This window comes from Falco cherrug, chromosome 8 (genome assembly GCF_023634085.1).
Source record: "Falco cherrug isolate bFalChe1 chromosome 8, bFalChe1.pri, whole genome shotgun sequence".
In the NCBI taxonomy this organism is placed as follows: Eukaryota; Metazoa; Chordata; class Aves; order Falconiformes; family Falconidae; genus Falco; species Falco cherrug.
The window spans coordinates 55,607,425-55,624,871 of NC_073704.1; the positions used below are offsets into that span (position 1 = coordinate 55,607,425).

At 53.6% G+C, this 17,447-nt stretch overlaps 4 protein-coding genes across 4 annotated transcripts; 2 read left to right on the plus strand and 2 right to left on the minus strand.

The window, feature by feature from the left end:
• Positions 1-344: 344 nt before the first annotated feature.
• On the minus strand, positions 345-1,157 carry HIGD2A (HIG1 hypoxia inducible domain family member 2A). Its single transcript, XM_005436992.4, has 2 exons — positions 986-1,157; positions 345-706 (listed from the first exon to the last, which is right to left on the minus strand). The coding sequence occupies exons 1-2, from the start codon at positions 1,098-1,100 to the stop codon at positions 540-542; spliced, it is 282 nt and encodes a 93-aa protein (XP_005437049.1). The 5' UTR covers positions 1,101-1,157; the 3' UTR covers positions 345-539.
• A 157-nt stretch (positions 1,158-1,314) lies between these two features.
• NOP16 (NOP16 nucleolar protein) lies at positions 1,315-4,038 on the plus strand. The gene is made up of 5 exons (XM_055717847.1): positions 1,315-1,474; positions 1,652-1,766; positions 2,445-2,514; positions 3,236-3,342; positions 3,603-4,038. Exons 1-5 carry the CDS (start codon positions 1,368-1,370, stop codon positions 3,744-3,746), a joined length of 543 nt encoding a protein of 180 aa, XP_055573822.1. The 5' UTR covers positions 1,315-1,367; the 3' UTR covers positions 3,747-4,038.
• A 281-nt stretch (positions 4,039-4,319) lies between these two features.
• ARL10 (ADP ribosylation factor like GTPase 10) lies at positions 4,320-7,872 on the minus strand. Its single transcript, XM_005436994.4, has 4 exons — positions 7,026-7,872; positions 6,258-6,420; positions 5,886-6,061; positions 4,320-5,433 (listed from the first exon to the last, which is right to left on the minus strand). The coding sequence occupies exons 1-4, from the start codon at positions 7,209-7,211 to the stop codon at positions 5,257-5,259; spliced, it is 702 nt and encodes a 233-aa protein (XP_005437051.2). The 5' UTR covers positions 7,212-7,872; the 3' UTR covers positions 4,320-5,256.
• Positions 7,873-8,057: 185 nt separating this feature from the next.
• Positions 8,058-15,845, plus strand: KIAA1191 (KIAA1191 ortholog). The gene is made up of 7 exons (XM_055718400.1): positions 8,058-8,217; positions 8,299-8,489; positions 9,812-9,938; positions 11,613-11,737; positions 13,001-13,107; positions 13,431-13,567; positions 14,029-15,845. The coding sequence occupies exons 1-7, from the start codon at positions 8,190-8,192 to the stop codon at positions 14,235-14,237; spliced, it is 924 nt and encodes a 307-aa protein (XP_055574375.1). The 5' UTR covers positions 8,058-8,189; the 3' UTR covers positions 14,238-15,845.
• Positions 15,846-17,447: the final 1,602 nt, after the last annotated feature.

Genomic DNA, 17,447 nt, shown 5'->3' on the forward strand with positions numbered 1-17,447 from the left:
TCTTGCTGCAATTCATTTTATTACTCACTGCTTATACCAAACAGATTATATATTCTCCCCAGACAACTCACCTCCTGCTTATGAACTCTGTCCTGCCAAGATCAAGCCATAAACAGACCTGTTCCTGCCTGCTTGGGCTGCTCATTTCTCAAATGCTGGTTCACTGTCCGACTAATGCCACACTTCAGTGCAGACTCTGACACACAGGACACAGTTTTAACAGACTGTGACAGCACCAAGCAGGGACAGGAGGCCTGATGGGAGTGGAGAGCCTCAGTGAGCCCCACCCTCCAGTGTCGTGGGAGCATAAGGTCTCATGGAATCAAAAAATGCCACAGCCCAAATTTCTGGTTAATCACTGAGGTGTATTAGCTGCGCTTCCAGTGCTCTGGAACACAGAGCCTCTCTGGCACTGGCTCCACCAAGACTGCACAACTGTCTCTCAGAAAACTGCATCTGCAGCGAGAATCCATCCTGCCAGCTGGGGTACAGGTTGGTAGGTACACACCCGTGGGCCGCAGCTTCTGTCTTGTCCAACTTCACTTTCTAGATTTCATGGCTGTGACCACCATGCCTCCCAGGAGGGCCGCAAAGGTGAAGCCCTGGGCCAGTATACGTGCCCGCATCATCAGCTGAGAACGACGGGTGTTGCCTCTCTGGAAGCTGATCAGTCCGTAGGTCAGGACACCGAGCGTACAGAGGCAGCCTGTGGAGAAGGCCACGGGCACAGCTCAGCGGAGCAGGGCAGCGGCTGCGAGGAACAGCTCCCGCCTCCTTCCCACCTACCCCCCGACCTGAGCGCTGCTGGCTTGTCAGATAGCACCCGCAGCCAGGAGACGTGCCTCCCCAGAGGGCAGCCCCTTGGCTCTGGGCTCAGGAGGGGCCGCCCCACTGCTCACGGCCCTCCCGGTCACCGGGCTTCATCCCTCTGGCCCTTCCCCCCGCCTCAGCGCCCGCACCGGCACTCCCCGCCCGACCCCCTCACCCAGAGGCACCAGGGGGTTCTCGCGGGTCTTGCGCAGGAACTTGTCCCCGAAGCCCTCCTCCGTGAACACCGGCAGCGGGCTGGGCTCCAGCGGCGGGGGAGGCCCGGCCGCCATGCTGCGGCCCGCAGGGAAGGTGACCACCCGCCGCACTCCCCGGCAGCCGTAGCCCGGAAGCGGCTCTCCCGACGGCCAATGGGGACAGCGCTACGGGAAGGCCGCGCGCCCCGCCCCCGCCGCGGGGCATGCTGGGGGATGTAGTCCTCGACGAGTACCCGGCCGGGAGGCTCTGCGGGGGCGGGACTACAGTTCCCGTGGTGCCCCGCGGCCCCGCCCCGCGCGGCTCGGCCCGGCGCTCGGTAGCGGCAGCAGCGTGGGGCCGCCATGCCGAAGGCGAAGGGGAAGAACCGGCGGCACAAATACTCCTACAACGTCAATCGCAAGCGGCTCTACCGCAGCGCCCGCCGCCGCGCCGCCCCGCGCATCGCCTGGTGAGAGCTGCGGGGCGGCCACGCGCGGGCCCGGGCTGTGGGCAGGGCGGTAGTGAGCCCGCCGCCGTGAGGCGGGGGGCCGGGTGCTGCATGGCTCGGTGGGCTCTTGGGGGACGATTGTGTGTGCGTGGGGTGGCGGTGGGCGCAGCCCCTGACGGCCGTGCCTGTCCCCCGCAGCTCGCATATCCGCCATGCCTGGGATCCGTCCAAGTCGGTGGCGCAGAACCTGGCCGAGATGGGCCTGGCCGAGGATCCCAACAAGGCCGTCCCCATCCCCAAGAAGAAGCTGCTGGTAAGTGTGGCCGTGCCCCGCTGGGGAAGGGCGAGGGGTTCGGCTGGGGCTGCTCCTTCGTGGGGGACGAAAGGTCAGGCCTCCCCCAGGACACGCAGCCGGGCTGGGGAACAGCAGTGTGGAGAGCAGCCTTGCCTGGGAGCGCGGGGCAGGTGGCCCTGGATCAGCCTCTGTAGGTGGATGGGTTTCTTATCCTTATTGGTATGCTTTTCTTGCCGGGATCCTGGCGTGGGAACAAACTACAATGATACGGAGAAATAATGGTCTTTAACGTCAGTCAGTCTCCAGGGACTTGCCAGAGAGGTGGGGTTGGAAATCCGGTGGCTGAGATACTTCTGATAACAAAGCCTCCTCGTGCAGCAGCACCAGCTGGGTCTGCCTGCATTGGTGGGCAGTGCTTCCAGGCAAAAGGTGGCCCTGGGAAACATCACACTTATGAGAAGAACCACGAGTGACCTTGTTTGCCCCTTGTCTTTGTTCACGCAGTATTGTTTGGGCAACAGGCTTTCCCACGAGCTACCTTAGTGGTGCAAATAAGGCTCTGCTTAAGCCGGCTGAGATTTCCTGGTTCTTGCAGCCATTGTATAAGCATTTTGGAGTATTGGGAGCAATGGATTGTGACACAGCTCTCTTTCAAATGGGTTTTTCTTGAGTTACCTTGTCCCTCATTTAACACAGGGGATGGAAGTGGAAAGCGATGGACGGGAACAAGGAAAGAAAATAGTGCGGAAGCCCTACGTGGTGAACGGTCAGTGCTGCTTCTGTCCTCTCCAGGGAGCGCTTCACCACCTCCAGCCCTGGCAGGTTTCCTGCTGAACTGCACCACTGCCATTGGATTGGGGGTTCTTCCAAGGCCCTGTCCGCTATTTTGTCTCTCATCTCTGTGCTGTGCCAGGGGCAGGGAAGGGGGTTACTTATTCTCCAAGCTTGTGGAAGAGTACCCCCCTTGGCAGTCAGCTGGGGGTTCCAGCCAGGCCAGAGCTGAGCCAGGAGCCAGGACAGCAGCTCTGCTGTTCTTGTGTGTCCTCATCAATTTCCTTTTCATTCCTGTGCTGCCTTTTTTGCAGCATTTCCACCTGCAGCCCCAAGAGGGCTCTTGTCACTCTGAAATGGGCTGGCGTGTGGCACCAGGGTGAGAAGAAACTGCGGCTGCAGTACCCTGCGCCTTTTAGTGGTAGGCTGAGCAGCTCTGAACAGTCACCTTCTGCAGCTTGGGCAGAAAGGCTCCACTCCTTGTGGTGTGAGCTGGAAAGGAGTTGCAGCGCAGGCCTGGAGGCCTGCAGCCTATGCGGAGGGCTGTTGTCGTGTTCATTTTCCTACACAATCGTGCTGGGAAGCAGCCCTGTGTGTGCAAGCAGTTGAGCTGTGCTGCAGCAGCCACCAGGCTTGATCTTAGGAAGAGGCTGGGGACCTGTGAGGTGCTGCTTGCTTCCCTCCCCTGCTTCACGGTATCTCTGTCCTCTGCCTAGAGATGGAATATGAGGCCAGTCTACCTGAGAAGAAGTCAAACACGCTCTCACGAGACCTCATTGACTATGTGCGGTACATGATACAGAACCACGGTGAGAACTACAAGGTAAGTACTGGCTGTCCTGGAGTGAGGAGCACCCAGAGCGATTCACTCCAGGATCTTCTGCAGGATGGGAATTGCTCATCCTCTCTCCTGGATTCTGTTTTGCATTCAGCTGATTATTAAGGGGAAGCAGCACTTTGAACCTGGGCCAGATCCCCATCGGAGTCAAGCACTGGCCTGGGCGTGCCTTTGGAGCTTGGCTGGGCTGGTTTAATGTTTACTCTTGGGGCTGCTTCTCTGATTTACCCTCTCCTTTGTCACAGGAAATGGCTCGAGATGAGAAGAACTACTACCAGGATACTCCCAAGCAGATCAAGAGAAAGATCAACGTGTACAAGAATTTCTATCCTGAGGAGTACAAGGATTTCATTGCATCACTCAAGCAGGAAAAGATGGACGTGCAGTGACTGCCCTTTCCTATCAGGTTTACCTGCAAGCACAGGCTTGACGTGACCATTTTCTAAATCGAGCAGGGACTGACAGACAGGTGACAGTTACTTACAGGCTCAGTGCCTTTCAAGTTGAGCTATGCAAAGCCTCTGGGGATGGAGGAAGGACCTTTATTAGAGGTAGTTATAACCAGGCATGAAAGACTTGGCTGTGGTTTGTGACATTGGAACTGAATGTGTTGTGCTGCTCCCTTTCTATGTGGTCAGCCCTTCTTTTGCCTTGTTAAAATAAATTACTCCTTCAAGCTGGTGTGAATGTCTGGCTCATGGGCTTTCGCTTGGTGCAGTCCAACTTTGCAGAGCTTCCGGTGCCAACCCGCAGGACATGGGTATTTGGCATGTCACCCTCTGCAGCAACAGGGGTGGGGGCCCACGGGGAGTGGACAGCAGATTTGCGGATTCCCCTGTAGGCAGCAGAGGCCGGAGCAAGGCCACATGCTGCTTCCTTCCCCTGCAAGTGACCTTCCTTCCTGCAGCCTGGGAGACCAGGCTGGGGATCCCTATCCTGGCAAGGAGCTGGAGGGCAGTGCGGAGTGATCAGCCTCTTTTATTGACAGAAGGAAAGAGCTACTGTACAAAAGGTTTCACAGCAGAGACGGGCCAGCAAGTACCCCCCTTTCCCTGATGTATTCCCGAGCTTCCATGATCGGTTTTCCAGAAACCAGTGCCCTTAGCCTCACCTAGCAGCCTGCAGGCAGGGCTTCCTGTAGTCCCTGAGCCTGGCTCCTTTCCCTTCTCACTGGGGCAGCTGAGAGGGAGGAGGGCCAGGCAGGGGGACAAATGCCTGCTGAGAGCAGCTCCTACCAAATGGTCTGTCTTTACCCCTGTTCAGGGTGTAGGGCTGGCCAAAACCTGCCTTCATCTCTCCTAAACAGGGTTTTAAATACAGAGTTGGGGGAATTAAGAACCATGCTCACCCCCGCAGGGTGAGGGACAGCCTCAGCTGGTGATTGCAGCCAGTGTGCGCCGTTCTGGTGGGGCAGCAGCGCAGGGCTGTGCCAGCAGTAACTCCTCATGTTTGTCAGGAAGGAGAGCCTACCTCCTGGGATGACGCATCTATGCCAGTGGGTGAGAGGGCTGCCTCACTTGTTCAGCCCCATTCATTTAATATCCTGCACGGCTGCCATGAAGATGTGGGGCTCTGCCCTGTGCTGCACGTTCCCACTCACCAGAAGGTAAGAGCTGTGCTCGTGCTTCCATCCCAAGGGAGATTTCATTCCCAGACTGGAGGAGGTGGTTGCCCTCTCCCTGCAGCAGAGAGCAGAGCCAACTGCTTGTGTTCCCCAAGGGCAGCCGTGCTGCAGCTCAACCCCAAACCTTGTGGGGTGGAGCAAACACCCCAGGGCCAGCAGCCTGCTGCCAGCGAGTCCGAGCTCCAGGGCTCCCACCCAGCTGCCTCCATCCTCGCACTGCAGACATGGAAGAGGAGCAGTGCCAGGGGTGGGAGCCCATCTCCTCCCACGCAGGCTCAGGGCTGGGAGAGCAGGGTGATCAGCAGGCTTCTCACGCGGAGGACGCTGGTGGCAGTGCTCAGGCTGGCCCAGGTCGCGCTGGTGGGCAGGAGGAAGAACTCCCGCTGGCCGCTGAGTGTGTGCAGGGCCAGCTCCTCCTGCAGCTCTGCCGCGCTCAGGGCATTGCTCTTATCCTGAGAGGGAGAGAGGCAGCCGCTCAGGAGGGGAGCAGTGCCAGGAGCAGTGCTGCTAGCTGGCAGGAGCCCCGTCCCGCTTGTGCGGTCCTCGCAGGGATCGTGTGCAGGCAGGGCTGCCTTGCTCTTGCACTGGAGTCACTTTGGCACAAGCTAATGGAAAGCAGCACCAGGCATGAGTTGGTCACCTGCCTGGGGAATGTATTTCCCCTTGGGGATTTTGCATGCTGCTGCCTGGGTGCTTTCTTGAAACTTGTTAGCTGGGGCACTGGTAGCAGCAGCCACACCTCCTGATGAAGACTGGAGGAGACAGGCCCCAAGAAATCAGATTTTGCAAGAGCTGGTGGATTTAGGGTATTAGGATTTTGCCTCGGGGGCCCTGTGGAGGAACAGTTTCACTGGAAACAGCCCCGGGGCCAGCTGCAGGGATGGACGAATGGATGGACACCCACCTGCTTGTTGGCCAGCACAACCAGGGGCAGCTGGGGCTCTGCAGCTAGCAGTGCATGCAGCTCCTGGCGTGCCACCAGCAGGCGTGACCTGTCCACCGAATCCACCACAAACACCAGCACGTGGGCCTGGCTCAGGTAGTGGGGCCAGTACGCCCTCAGGTTCTGGCTGCCACCCACTGTGGAAGACAGGCAGGGTTAGGCACCGGTATGGGGTAAAGCGGAGCTGCTACCTTCCCGTAGCACCCCAGGGAACCAGGCTTCCCATCACCCGGGATGCTCCCGCCACCCAGGATGGTGCTGGCAGGCAGAGCGACCCTCTGGGCTGTGAAGGCTCAGCCCCGGGGGGACACGGTGGGGCCAGGCCAGCCTTACCCTCCAGCAGGTCCATCTCCAGCCCCTCGACACAAAGCTGGGCAGAGTTGAAGCCGTGGGTGGGTGCGATGCGCTCCCTGGCTGTCTGGCTGCAGATGTAGTGCAGGACGCTGCTCTTGCCAGCCCCATCCAGCCCCAGCACCAGCACCTGCCGCCAGTCCAGCTGCGGGGGCACAGGAGGGTGTGGGGTGGGTGGGAGCCGGTGCCAGGACCCGCAGCCTCATACTCAGGCAGCTGGGTGAGGGACCACCCTGAAGCAAGGGGTCCTGACAGCACACACACCCCCAGCCCCTGAGCCCTGTCTCCATCCCAGTGGGTTCCTTGGGTGGTCCAGACTGAGGGACCCCTTCCTCAGCAGGATGGGCTGCAGGAGGGTCCCCAAGGGCCATCATCCTGCCTAATATTCTGGAGAATCCAGTCTGACCTGCTCTGGGGGTTCCTGGTATGAGATCCCAGGGGGATCCTGACCCTGCATCCCCTTCCCCAGCCCCACATGATCAGAGGGATCCTGCTGGTGATCGGGAGCCTTCCAGGTCATCCCAGGGGCGATCCCGACCCCCCGCCCATTCCTCAGCTCGACGGTCTCGGGGGAGTGAGGAACCAGGAGGGATCCCGACCCCCTGCCCCATCCCCACCGTGCTGGGCTCGTGGAGGTCCCGGTGAGGGACTCCGGGTATCGGGGCTCCCGGGGAGATCCCGACCCTGTGCCCTTTCACCCCGCGATGGGCCGGGGGTCCCGGCCAGGATCCACGGTCCACCCTCCCTTACCGCGTCGCCGGGGGGAGATCGGTCCCGCAGCTCCTGCAGCTCCCGCTCCCACCAGCCGCTCCAGTCGGTGCCGGTGCCGGTGCCACGGAAGTAGATCTTCCAGGCGATGAAGAGGAGGGAGCCGAGGGCGGCCGCGACGGCTCCCAGGGCCAGCACCAGGTCCCGGAGGGCGCCGGGCGGAGCCATCCGGCGGCGGCACTGACAGCGGCACCGGCAGCGCGCGGCCGCGGCGCAGCTGTGCCCCGCCCCCCGCCAGCTGTGCCCGCGGGCCGAGCGCCAGCGCCAGCTGTGCCCGCCTCTGACGTCAGCGCCGCGCTTAAAGGGGCCGCTCCGACAGCGGGGGGGTGAGGGGGGGAGAGATGGACGGATGGATGGGGAGAGGGAGAAATGGTGGGGAGAAGGGACGCTGGGGAGAGGGAGGAAGAGAGGGAGGGGGCAGCGGGGGCGCTGACACGTGGGCCACCCCTAGGGCCCGCCCCTCCCAGCAGCCTGGCACCCAGCACAGCGGGCGCCCATGGGACTCGGCTGTCCTTAATCCTCCCCGGTGGCTCAAGGCGTCCCTGCCCCGGGCCAGGGCCCCTTCCCTGGAGCCCCCGCGGCCTTGTCTGCGGGGCAGTTGCAGCAGGCTGGGAAGGGCCCCCCAGCCCCGCTGCTGGCGCCATGGGTGGGCCAAGCACCCCTCCACCCCTCCGGCGGGTCGGTGCGCCGTTGGGCAGCGGGTGTGAGCGGGCAGGAGCGGGCGGCGGGTGCTCCTGAGCGGGCAGGGCCGGGCTCGCTGCCCCGGGCAGAACGCCCCACGCCACCGAGGACCCACGCCACCGAGGACCGGCAGGGCCCATCCCCGGCCCGGTTCCGCCACCCCAGGCCCCGCCTCCTGGCACTGGCCCTGCCCCCTGCCCCAGGCCCCGCCCCTCCTCCCGGCACCGCCCTGCCGGGTACCAACTACACATCCCAGCGTGTCCCGCGCGCCGCGGCCAGCTCTCGCGAGATCCGCGCGCCTATAAGTTCGCCCCCGCGGCACCGCCCCCCGTCGCATCTCCCCTCAGGCGGCGGCGGTGGGAGCCAGCAGGCTCCGCCATGGCACCGCCCGGCCCGCCGCCCCCCGGCCCGCCGCCCCCCGGCCAGCCTCGCTAGCCTTAGCCGAGCCGCTGCGCCGCCGCCGCTATGACTTCGCGGCAGCCGGACGCTCCCGGTAAGGCCCCTCCCGCCCCCGCGCTCCCCGCCGGCCCGGGTAGGCCGCGGCGGCGCTGAGCGCTGCCCTCTCTGTTCGCAGCGCTGGAGCAGGGCGGCGGGGCCCGCCCGGGCAAGATGTCGCTGCCCATCGGCGTGCCGCGGCGGGCCTTCAGCTACGACGACGCTCTGGAGGACACGGCGCCCATGACGCCGCCGCCTGCTGACCTGTGCGCCAACGTCCTCTGGAAGCAGCCGGTCATCCCCGAGCGCAAGTACCAGGAGCTCTCGAAGGTGCGGGCCGGCCGGTTGGCCCGGGGCCTGGGCCTGGCGGGTGTCCCGGTGCCGCTGCAGCCCGGCCCTGGCAGCCCTCCGGTCCGGCTGCTGCTCCCTGCTCCCCGCAGCAGGGACCTGCTGGGCCCCGGAGGAGCTGGGGACAGGGCACGGTTCTGCTGCCAGGCCCTGTCGTGGGAATGCTGCAGTGTGGTTGAGGGAGGCATGTTGTGGGAGCCTCCTCGCTTATGGCAGGTGTGGATGGATGGGAAAAGCTGCAAGCTGTAACCTGGTGTAGTAAAACCAGAGCAAAAGGGTTGACTTAAGCTCGGTGTAAACTCTTTATGATGAGGGTGGTGAGGCTCTGGAGCAGACTGTCCAGAGAAGCCATGGATGCCCCATCCCTGGAAGTGTTCAGAGTCACTTGCGATGAAGCTTTGAGCAACCTGGTCTAGTGAAGGGTGTCCCTGCCTGCACCAGGGTGGCTGGACTAGATGACCTTTGAAGGTCCCTTCTGACTCTAACTGTTCTATGGAATGACCATGGGTATGCTTTGATTGCAAGACCGGCTCTTTCAAACTGAGGCTATTTTCTGAGCTTGAATTGAAGTTAAATGTTGTTGAATGGAAGTAGACAACTCTTGTGTCCATTTGAGTTTAACCTCTACTTTTACCTCACTTTGTTATAAAATCTTTCTTAGGGAAGAAAACCTTAAGTTGTGGTTTGGCACAAAAAGCAAACTGGCCAGTCAGGGAGCAGTAACTTGTGTTTTAGGAGGAGGAAGCCTGTATTTCACAGGATTACTTGTTTTCTAGTGTTTGTCTAGTCCTTTGTTGCTAGGGTCTTGTGATCAGTGGTAGAGATGTGACCACTAGACACACTGAGCAAGAAACTGATAAATGGAATAGGGTGGAAACCAGATCTGAACACCAGTGTCTAATCTGTGTGACTGCCATTCTGTAAATAGTTTGTGTTTCTGAGCTGTCTGTGGAAGAGTTCTTGCTCAGTTGACCTTGAAGTCCAATTTGCAGTTATGAGAACGGAAGTAGATATGTTAGGGTTTCTTTCCTGTTGACCTTTTTGTACTTCGACTGAAAAATTGCTGGCCCTGAGCCTGGTGGGTTTTCAAATGTGGGGTGAAGTTGCTTGTTCGTTGCTAAGAATTATGACGTTCAAGCTCTAAACATTCCTGGGCTGTAGTGAGAACAGTGCATGTGCTTGTTCCATGGGATGAAGGATAGCTGCTGGAGCACCTTGGCCTTGTCTCATTTGAGTAGTTAAGAGATGTGTCCTGTGATGAGATACTTTCTCATCTTAAACTGTACCCTGCTTCTTCTCCACAGGTTGAGGAGGGAGATGCCGACATGAATGCACCTGTCATAACTCCGTCATCATCCACTGAAAGTGTGAACAAGGTGCCTGTGGTGAAGGCCAAGGCCACTCATATCATCATGAACTCTCTCATTACAAGTAAGAGCTCTCATCTCTAATGTGGTGGCTAATGAGGTGTGGGCACATGAGTGCGCTGGCTTGCTAATGCCTCAGGGTAATTACCGGAGTTCCTGGATGGTTTGTGGATTCAGACCTACTTTGCTCTTGAGCTGTGTGAGGGTTCTTTGGAGGATGCTTCTAGAAGGAAGCAAGGAACTAGGGAATAGATCACATCTGACTGCCTCTGTGTTTCCAGGTGCTGGAGGTGGGTGATGAGGAAGGAGTGCAGGGTACATTATCTCCTGACAGGAGACTGCTGCAGTCCATGCCACCTTGTTGCTGGAGTGCAGAGGTGGCAGCTGCTGCTACTTCATGTTTGCTTATTAACTTGCTATTTCTGAATGACAGGTAAAGCTCTAAAATTAACCAAAGCAGTCTGGAGAGCTGACATACTGTGCTAATGGAGCACTTGCTAGCATTTATGTTAATAGCAGCAGCAGCTGCTGTCTTGCTAACAGTAACACTTAATTAAAAAAAAACCAAACCTCAAGTCATGATGCTTTAAAATCAAATTAGGTCAGTTATGTTTGTGGAGAAGACGTGCCCATTTGCAACAGGAAGAATTATTCATGTGTTAATCTGTTCCTGCTGCCTCTTCTTTTAGCAGCTGGGATCTGAGCTTTGTCTTTTCCTCCAAGCTGTGCATCCAGAGAGGTCTAGATCTTCAGACGAGCATTTTGGAATAGCTATATGTTTGAACTTGTTTCAGTCTTGGCTCAGAAATAACCAGTGCATCAGAAAAGAACATCCAGAATGTGGACTTTCTGGAAAGCATCTCCTGTTGTAGTCTAATGATAAAATGCTAATCTAGTTAAAACCATGATGGCCTAAAAATGTTTTTGTGCAGTAAATAAGGAGCACCATTCTATACCTCCCAGGAAGAACATTCAGTCAAAAGTTGGAAATAAACAAAGGTCCTCTAGATTTCTCATACATACAGTGCTATCCTTGCAAGTGATACTGACATGGGAAGTGTTACCTGTTTTAAAAAATACATTGGGCTTTTCTAGTAATCTTTCTGTGCTCTAATTAATTTTGACTTTTTTCTTATTCCATGAGGGAGTGAGCATCTTATGCTGGGAAGGGGCAGGGGTTGTGCATGGGAAGTACTTACATCTTTCAGAACTGAAGTTGATATCAGTGTATGGGATGTTGGCTCTGTATTTGGCTGAACAAGCTTTTTACCTAAACTAGAATCACTGGGAGTCTTTACTGCTCGTTCTGTAAGGCTGTGATTGTCAAATCAGCTAGTGTGGGCAGTCTTTCAGAAGACTTAATTTTTTTGTTGTTGTTGGCCAAAAAAACTCCCTTGAATCTAGGTGGCCACTTAAAATGTCCAGCCTATTGGGGTCTCCTAGATTTAGGAAACTGTGATTAGGAGTGATGTAGCTTCTTGGCTGAGCTGGGCTTAATGGCAAGTGTTGCATTTGTAATACGTCTAGTGATTTGGGGCAAATAGCTGTTCATCTGGCTTCACCCTATGACTCAGCATAGTTTTCAGATCTCATTAGCTTCATCTTGCTGCCTCTGTCAACTCATCACAACATGTATGTATGAATGATGAAAAAGTCTTGCATTTGGTTGCTTAACTTTGTTTGCTAGAACTGCTTGTGGTGGCATTTGTGTGTGAATATGTGCTCTTGTCCATTCCAGAGCAGACTCAGGAGAGCATTCAGCGCTTCGAGCAGCAGGCAGGGCTGAGAGATGCTGGCTACACTCCCCACAAAGGCCTCACTACTGAGGAGACCAAGTATCACAGAGTGGCTGAGGCAGTCCACGTAAGGCTTGTTTTGCATTGGCTTTTTTCATGTAGGTTGTGTACTAGTTTAACTGGCGACATAACTTTTGGAGCATGTTGCTAGGACTCTCCTTAAACTGCTTTCTTTGAAGGCTTTTAGCTCATTGTGTAAAAATTACCCACATACATTTTAAAGTTAGCATTAGCCTTTATAGTTTTGAAACTGAAAATCTATCATCCCACAGTCATGTCAATCACAGTTGTCTTTCCAAGTGAGCTTACACAGGCTCTGGTTTCTTGCTGTACCTTTGAATGGTGCCCTGCAGTTGACTGTTGTAACTGTTTGTCCGGAGAGAACTTGTAAACTGTGCATTTCTGATGGGGAAGTTAGCAGATGAGATTGGGCTTGCTTCGTACTGGAAATAAAGACAAAGGTCTTGAACCAGCATATTTCTGATGAGCTCAGTTGCCCACAGTAACCTTGTATTTGGAGTTTAATAGTGAACTTGCCAAGTGTACTCCCACAAGGTCAAAGTTTCAGTAACAGTCTTGGTGAATTGCGTTAGTGTGGCTTGGGCAGCCACAGGAAGCTTTCTGAGAAGGTGCCTGTGTAGCTGGTGTTTGAACTGTAACTGCCCTCAAGTGACTTCTTCAAAGTTCAGTTTGTGCTGTCTGACTTTTAATAACCTGGTTCACATACACCCGATTCCTGTTCATTTTATGGCCAGGGGTAGTCTTCACTTGCAGTTCATCTCAGAGTGGTGCTGCCATACTTTTGTATGTGGATTACTTCTCAAGGTCTAGTACTCCTAGACCTTGTACCTTCTGTGTGAGGTCTGGTCTCACCCTTACTAGAGAACTTGAGGTTCCAAAAAGCTTTGTTGCTCTGAAAAGTGCTGGAGACAAATGCTTGCTGTGGCATTTTGACTTACTAGGTAGCTGAACAGATGCATAAGCTAGCTCTGCTATGTCTGCAGCATCCCTGTGAATCTGGTATGGAAACAGTGCATTACTGTTGGGTAGTGAATTTGAATTGCAGTGTGAGCAATAGGTGTTATTTTACTTCTAGCCTGGAGAATGTGTCTGGAGTATAGTGGACTTCTAAAATGCTTATCTGATGTGGAAAGAAAGGGGTGTATGCAAGTATTGTAATACAGGGTATAGCTTTAGGTGAAGTGACACTTAAATCCTTATCACCTGTGATATAAACAATTGCCTAATTTTGACAATAAAACTGGCTGTTTGTTCCTTATGTCTTGTATTTAAGCTCTGTTGCTTCTGTTTCTCTTGCCTCTCCTAACAGAAGCTAAAAATGCAGACTGGAGAGATGACAAAAGATGACAGACAAACTTCTTCTGCTCAGTCTACTCCAAGCAGCACTCCCCACGCTTCTCCCAAGCATAAAAACAGGTACTCTGTTCCTGGCAGACACTGCCTCCGTTAGTTTCCTACAGGCTGCTGAGGTGGGAGCTGCTACAAATAACTTTTGTATCCAGTGAGGGATTGTCTAAGGGATGAAATTCAGAGCCTGCTGTGGATTGGTGTTGGACAGATCCAAATGCTGAAAGATTGTGCAACTTGGGCATACATATCTTCCTTTTGGGTTGTAACAAACCTATTCAAATTGTTTAAATTGCCCCCTGATAACAACATGTAAAGTTCCTGGCATGGTGGGGCCACTTGAAGTATTTTATTCTCATGCTCTGTATATCTCTATTATTTTTTTTCTGTAGGGGCTGGTTTAGTCAGGGATCCTCTACTTCTATCACTGGCCCAGACTTTGGCATAGAAGCTGGTGGGGACAAATTGCCATCTGAAAGATGGAGCTTTTTTGGACCCAAAGCCATCCAGAAATCTGCCAATGATCCAGGTATGTCGCCTAAAATCTCCTGCCCTGCAAGATCTAGGGGAGACCTGTCATACAACAGACTTGCTAGATATTTCTGGAGCCTTATCCTGCTTGTCTTGTTACTTTCTAGGACCACCTTGTGAATGTGTGCTATTCATCTTTCTGTGCCTGAATATAAAGCAGTTAGGTAAAACCTATGCCAAGGATCTGAAAGTAGAAATAACTTGCACTGAGCTGCAGTAAAAGAGCAGGGTGTGAAGGTGACACTTTTTACTCTTCCTCTGATGTCTGGTGGAACCAGAACTGGAAGTGCCAGCCACTGATGTGGAATATACTTTTGATGACATGAAGCTGCTGGGTCTTGTGTGGGATTTCTGCAGTGTCAGGCATCTGTGACACTGCTTACTCCTGGCAGCAGTGGGAAAAAAAGCACTTGGCTAATTTTTCTAGCTCTTACTTCCTGTGATATTTTTTTTTATCAGGAGGATTTACCATCCAATCTTATAAGGGTGCCCAGAAGCCATCCCCAATGGAGCTGATGCGTGCTCAGGCTACTAGGATGCCAGAGGATCCAGTTACCTTCAAGCCACCCAAAATGGACATTCCAGTCACAGAAGGGAGGAAACAATCTCCACGTTCCCATAATATCAAACCTCGGGATCTAAATGTGCTCACTCCCACCGGGTTCTAGGAAGAATGCTTCTGGTGTCTTTAGCAGGCTACAGGGTGTCTTAGGCTCTGCTTCTCTGTCCCATTGTGCTGCAGTAAAATATGGAAGTCTCCCTTCCAGCTCTTCATCTCAGAAAAGGAAACTGTTGTGACTGTCCTCCTAAAGCCAGTCTTGGAAAATCTCCTGCACTAGTACTAAACCAATGTAAACCGTCCTGTCTGCTCTATCCCTACCAGTTAGGTCTGCTAGGCTGCACTAGATGTGCTTCCTTGTATACTACACCACCATAAAACCTTGAACCACGTTTTGTGGGACAGGACTGCATGTCATGTGCAAGCAGGCTGGCTTGTCTACCTGTAGTCTGGTTCTCTTGTCCTGCTCAGTGCTGAAGTACCCTCAGGAAGACAGTGATTATGTCTGGCATATACAGAACACCAGCAGAAAATGATGAAAACAAGCAAGGACTGAAAACTGGACTCTTAACTGCCAGAAGGAAGCTGTTCTGCAAATGGGGTGGGTCAGTTTTAAATGTGGCACTCCCTTACTGTCCAGTGTGACCTTATAGTTTGACACCTAGTACTTTGTTCTTGGAATTTTTTTTACAGGAAAAGTGAGCAGTGACCATTCTAAGATACTTCTAATGAAAGGCAGGGAGCAGAATCTAATGGGGTTTGGCAGTAATGAGGAAGAACGTCTTTTCCAGCTCCTTATGTTCCTCCAAAAAGATTGAAATGACCGGAGCTGGTGTAGCTTGAACCAAGTAATCATCCTCTTTTTTTTTTTCTGTAAAACAACACTGCCCTGCCTTCTCCTGGACAACAGGCTTACAGATGTTCTGGCACCCTGGGTGTTGCCTGATTTGTGGGGTTTTTTTCCTATCATCCTGTATGAAGTTTTAGATGTCAGGGGCACTTCTCAGTAGGGTTTTTTGTTTCGTCAGCATTAAAGGCATTTTGCAGGTCTGGGGGAGGACTGAGGACAGATCAAGGCTAAACATTCCTTCCTGCTATGATACAGATGTATGTAACTTTTGGCCTAGTTCAGAACTGGTTATTGGGAACAGCTAACACCTGCTTTCATGAAAAGTGGAAGGAACCCCTGGCTACCTTCTAATCCCTTAAGCATTATAGACAGTGTTGCTCTGCAGTCTTCACCTGTCCTGTAGCAAACCGGTCTCTCTCTTGATCTCATGATTGTGTTGCAGAGCTCCCTCAGCCAGCAGCAGGCTTTGTGTGGTGCAAAGTGGCAGCAGCAGCCTGGCATCTGGTACTGGAAGCTCCTCTGTTGCCAGGACATTACGCAGGAGTTACTTAACAGCTGGTAACTGTTGAGCTCTGGAGTTTCTGCTGCCTTAAACATTCCTCCTGGCGAGAGAGGCAGGGTTGGCTCACTTGGCTAGCTGCTGTCCCCTCTGAAGAAACATGTTTTGTGGCTCTGCTTCCTCTCAAGCTTCAACAGCACTGCCAATGATGTGTTTAAAGTCTCCCACCCAACCAATTCTCAGTCACTACTCATTTGCACCTTGGCAATCAGTCTCTCATTTGACATTAATTTATTTGTCTGTATTCATGTCTGTGTGATTATTTTTTTGTTTGTTTGTTACTGGAAAATAAAATCCTTGTGAATGGAGGTCCTTGGTGTGTGTTAGCGCTGGCAAAGCACCTGTGGCAGAAATGTGGTGCTGTCCACTGAGTCAAGGTTCTGCCTAGTAAGGCTCTGGCAGCACTTGCAGTAGGATGAAATGTTTGCTTTGTAAAACTCCCTTTTGACAGGGGGAAATAGGTTTAAATCCAGACTTAGCCCTGTCCTGGGGCTTGTGCAGGTGAAACTAAACATGGAAGTCTTTTATGTTTTCTTGAGCTGTTCAAATGGTGATTCTTCATGTTGCAGAGATTGTGTGCTGTGTTTGCACCTGTACTATGTAGGAGCCAGGCTGGTATTTGCCTAGAGGTGCCCAGCTCTGTGGTGTGACCATCTCAGCTTTGCTGCCCTCTGAAAAGTTCTGGTTTGAGTGCTGTTACAGTATTTGTAGCTGTGAAAGTACTGCTGATAGAGCATGTGTTTCTCCTGTGCTGGGAATGTCTGAGCTGAATGCTGGTGTTTCCTGTGCTCCTAGAGTGTTAGCAGAAGTAAAAGTGATTAAATAGATCCTGAATCACCCAGGTATTTCTGGTAGAGGCTGCTCCAGGGCTCTGTTACATAGGCTAATATCACAGTTTAGTTTGGGAAGGCTGGGGTTTTAACTGTGTCCTCTCAGAATATCATACTACTTTCTGTATTTTTACTTCAACACTGTTCTTGGGGATATGACCAACATATTGAAAAATATCATCCATAATTACAGCCCTCTTGTTGGAATGCTGATTCTTGTCTAATTATGGAAGTCTAATCCAGTTAGGTTCTTTTAACTGGAAAATACGCCTGAATGAACATACCATGCAGGAAGAGCAGCTTTCTAGAGCAGGGAGCACTTAAGGTTTTGCACTGTTGGGAATACTTCTGGCTACTACTCCCAAAACATTATTTCACTGTCCCCTGGATTAGAGGGGCAATGCCATGTGAATGGTTAGTTTGTTCTGCACCTGGCAGTTGAAAAGTGGCTTCCTAAAGAACAAGGAGCAGATGTGAGCCCCAAGTCAGACCCTTTCAAGCAGTTCTGGGCTAACTAAAGCCAGTCTTTTGGGTGAGGCCCTGCTGTGTAGCAGGCACCACATCTTCAGTGTGTGCAGTGCTAATACCAGGACTACTGCATTCCTGGCTCTGCCTGTGCCGCCTGGTACTCCTAGGCTCTGCTTTCCTCATTAGGACACTGCCAAGGGTCCCCTGTCAGGGGGGGCAGCTACAGGAGCATCTCCTGCTCCCAACCTCTGTTGCTGCTTGCTGAACTGTCTGAGGAGAGCTTCTGTAGGAATGCCCAATTGCTCTCTGACCTCAGCTGCGATTTGAGTGGATGGCAGTGGATTTGAATTCAATTTTCATCTCCATAATGTGCATGCTTGCCTGGACTGCAGACACTTCAGTGCTGGAAGAGAGAGGCACAGCCTTTTCAGCTGATGCTGCTATTCAGTCCTCCCTCTTGACATGCTAATCACCTTGGGCAAATTCATGTAGTTTGATTTGATTTGAAGCAGAAATGTTCCTTTCCTGAGGACTGACCAGCATGGCTTAGGGATCTCTGCACTGTGAATGCCCTCACTGCATCCCACATCTGGGTTGTTAGTGTTTTGGTGT

What these genes read in the sequence shown, in the direction of transcription:
- HIGD2A (XM_005436992.4), bottom strand. Translation starts at nt 1,100, where the DNA reads ATGGCGGCCGGGCCTCCCCCGCCGCTGGAGCCCAGCCCGCTGCCGGTG. An exon ending in GAACCCCCTGGTGCCTCTGG is followed by an intron (nt 707 to 985) that starts GTGAGGGGGTCG and finishes CCTTCTCCACAG; the next exon opens with GCTGCCTCTGTACGCTCGGT.
- NOP16 (XM_055717847.1), top strand. Translation starts at nt 1,368, where the DNA reads ATGCCGAAGGCGAAGGGGAAGAACCGGCGGCACAAATACTCCTACAAC. An exon ending in GCCGCCCCGCGCATCGCCTG is followed by an intron (nt 1,475 to 1,651) that starts GTGAGAGCTGCG and finishes TGTCCCCCGCAG; the next exon opens with CTCGCATATCCGCCATGCCT. An exon ending in ACCACGGTGAGAACTACAAG is followed by an intron (nt 3,343 to 3,602) that starts GTAAGTACTGGC and finishes CCTTTGTCACAG; the next exon opens with GAAATGGCTCGAGATGAGAA.
- ARL10 (XM_005436994.4), bottom strand. Translation starts at nt 7,211, where the DNA reads ATGGCTCCGCCCGGCGCCCTCCGGGACCTGGTGCTGGCCCTGGGAGCC. An exon ending in GGAGATGGACCTGCTGGAGG is followed by an intron (nt 6,062 to 6,257) that starts GTAAGGCTGGCC and finishes TGTCTTCCACAG; the next exon opens with TGGGTGGCAGCCAGAACCTG. An exon ending in TTGTGCTGGCCAACAAGCAG is followed by an intron (nt 5,434 to 5,885) that starts GTGGGTGTCCAT and finishes TCTCCCTCTCAG; the next exon opens with GATAAGAGCAATGCCCTGAG.
- KIAA1191 (XM_055718400.1), top strand. Translation starts at nt 8,190, where the DNA reads ATGACTTCGCGGCAGCCGGACGCTCCCG. An exon ending in CATGAACTCTCTCATTACAA is followed by an intron (nt 9,939 to 11,612) that starts GTAAGAGCTCTC and finishes TGTCCATTCCAG; the next exon opens with AGCAGACTCAGGAGAGCATT. An exon ending in GAAATCTGCCAATGATCCAG is followed by an intron (nt 13,568 to 14,028) that starts GTATGTCGCCTA and finishes TTTTTTTATCAG; the next exon opens with GAGGATTTACCATCCAATCT.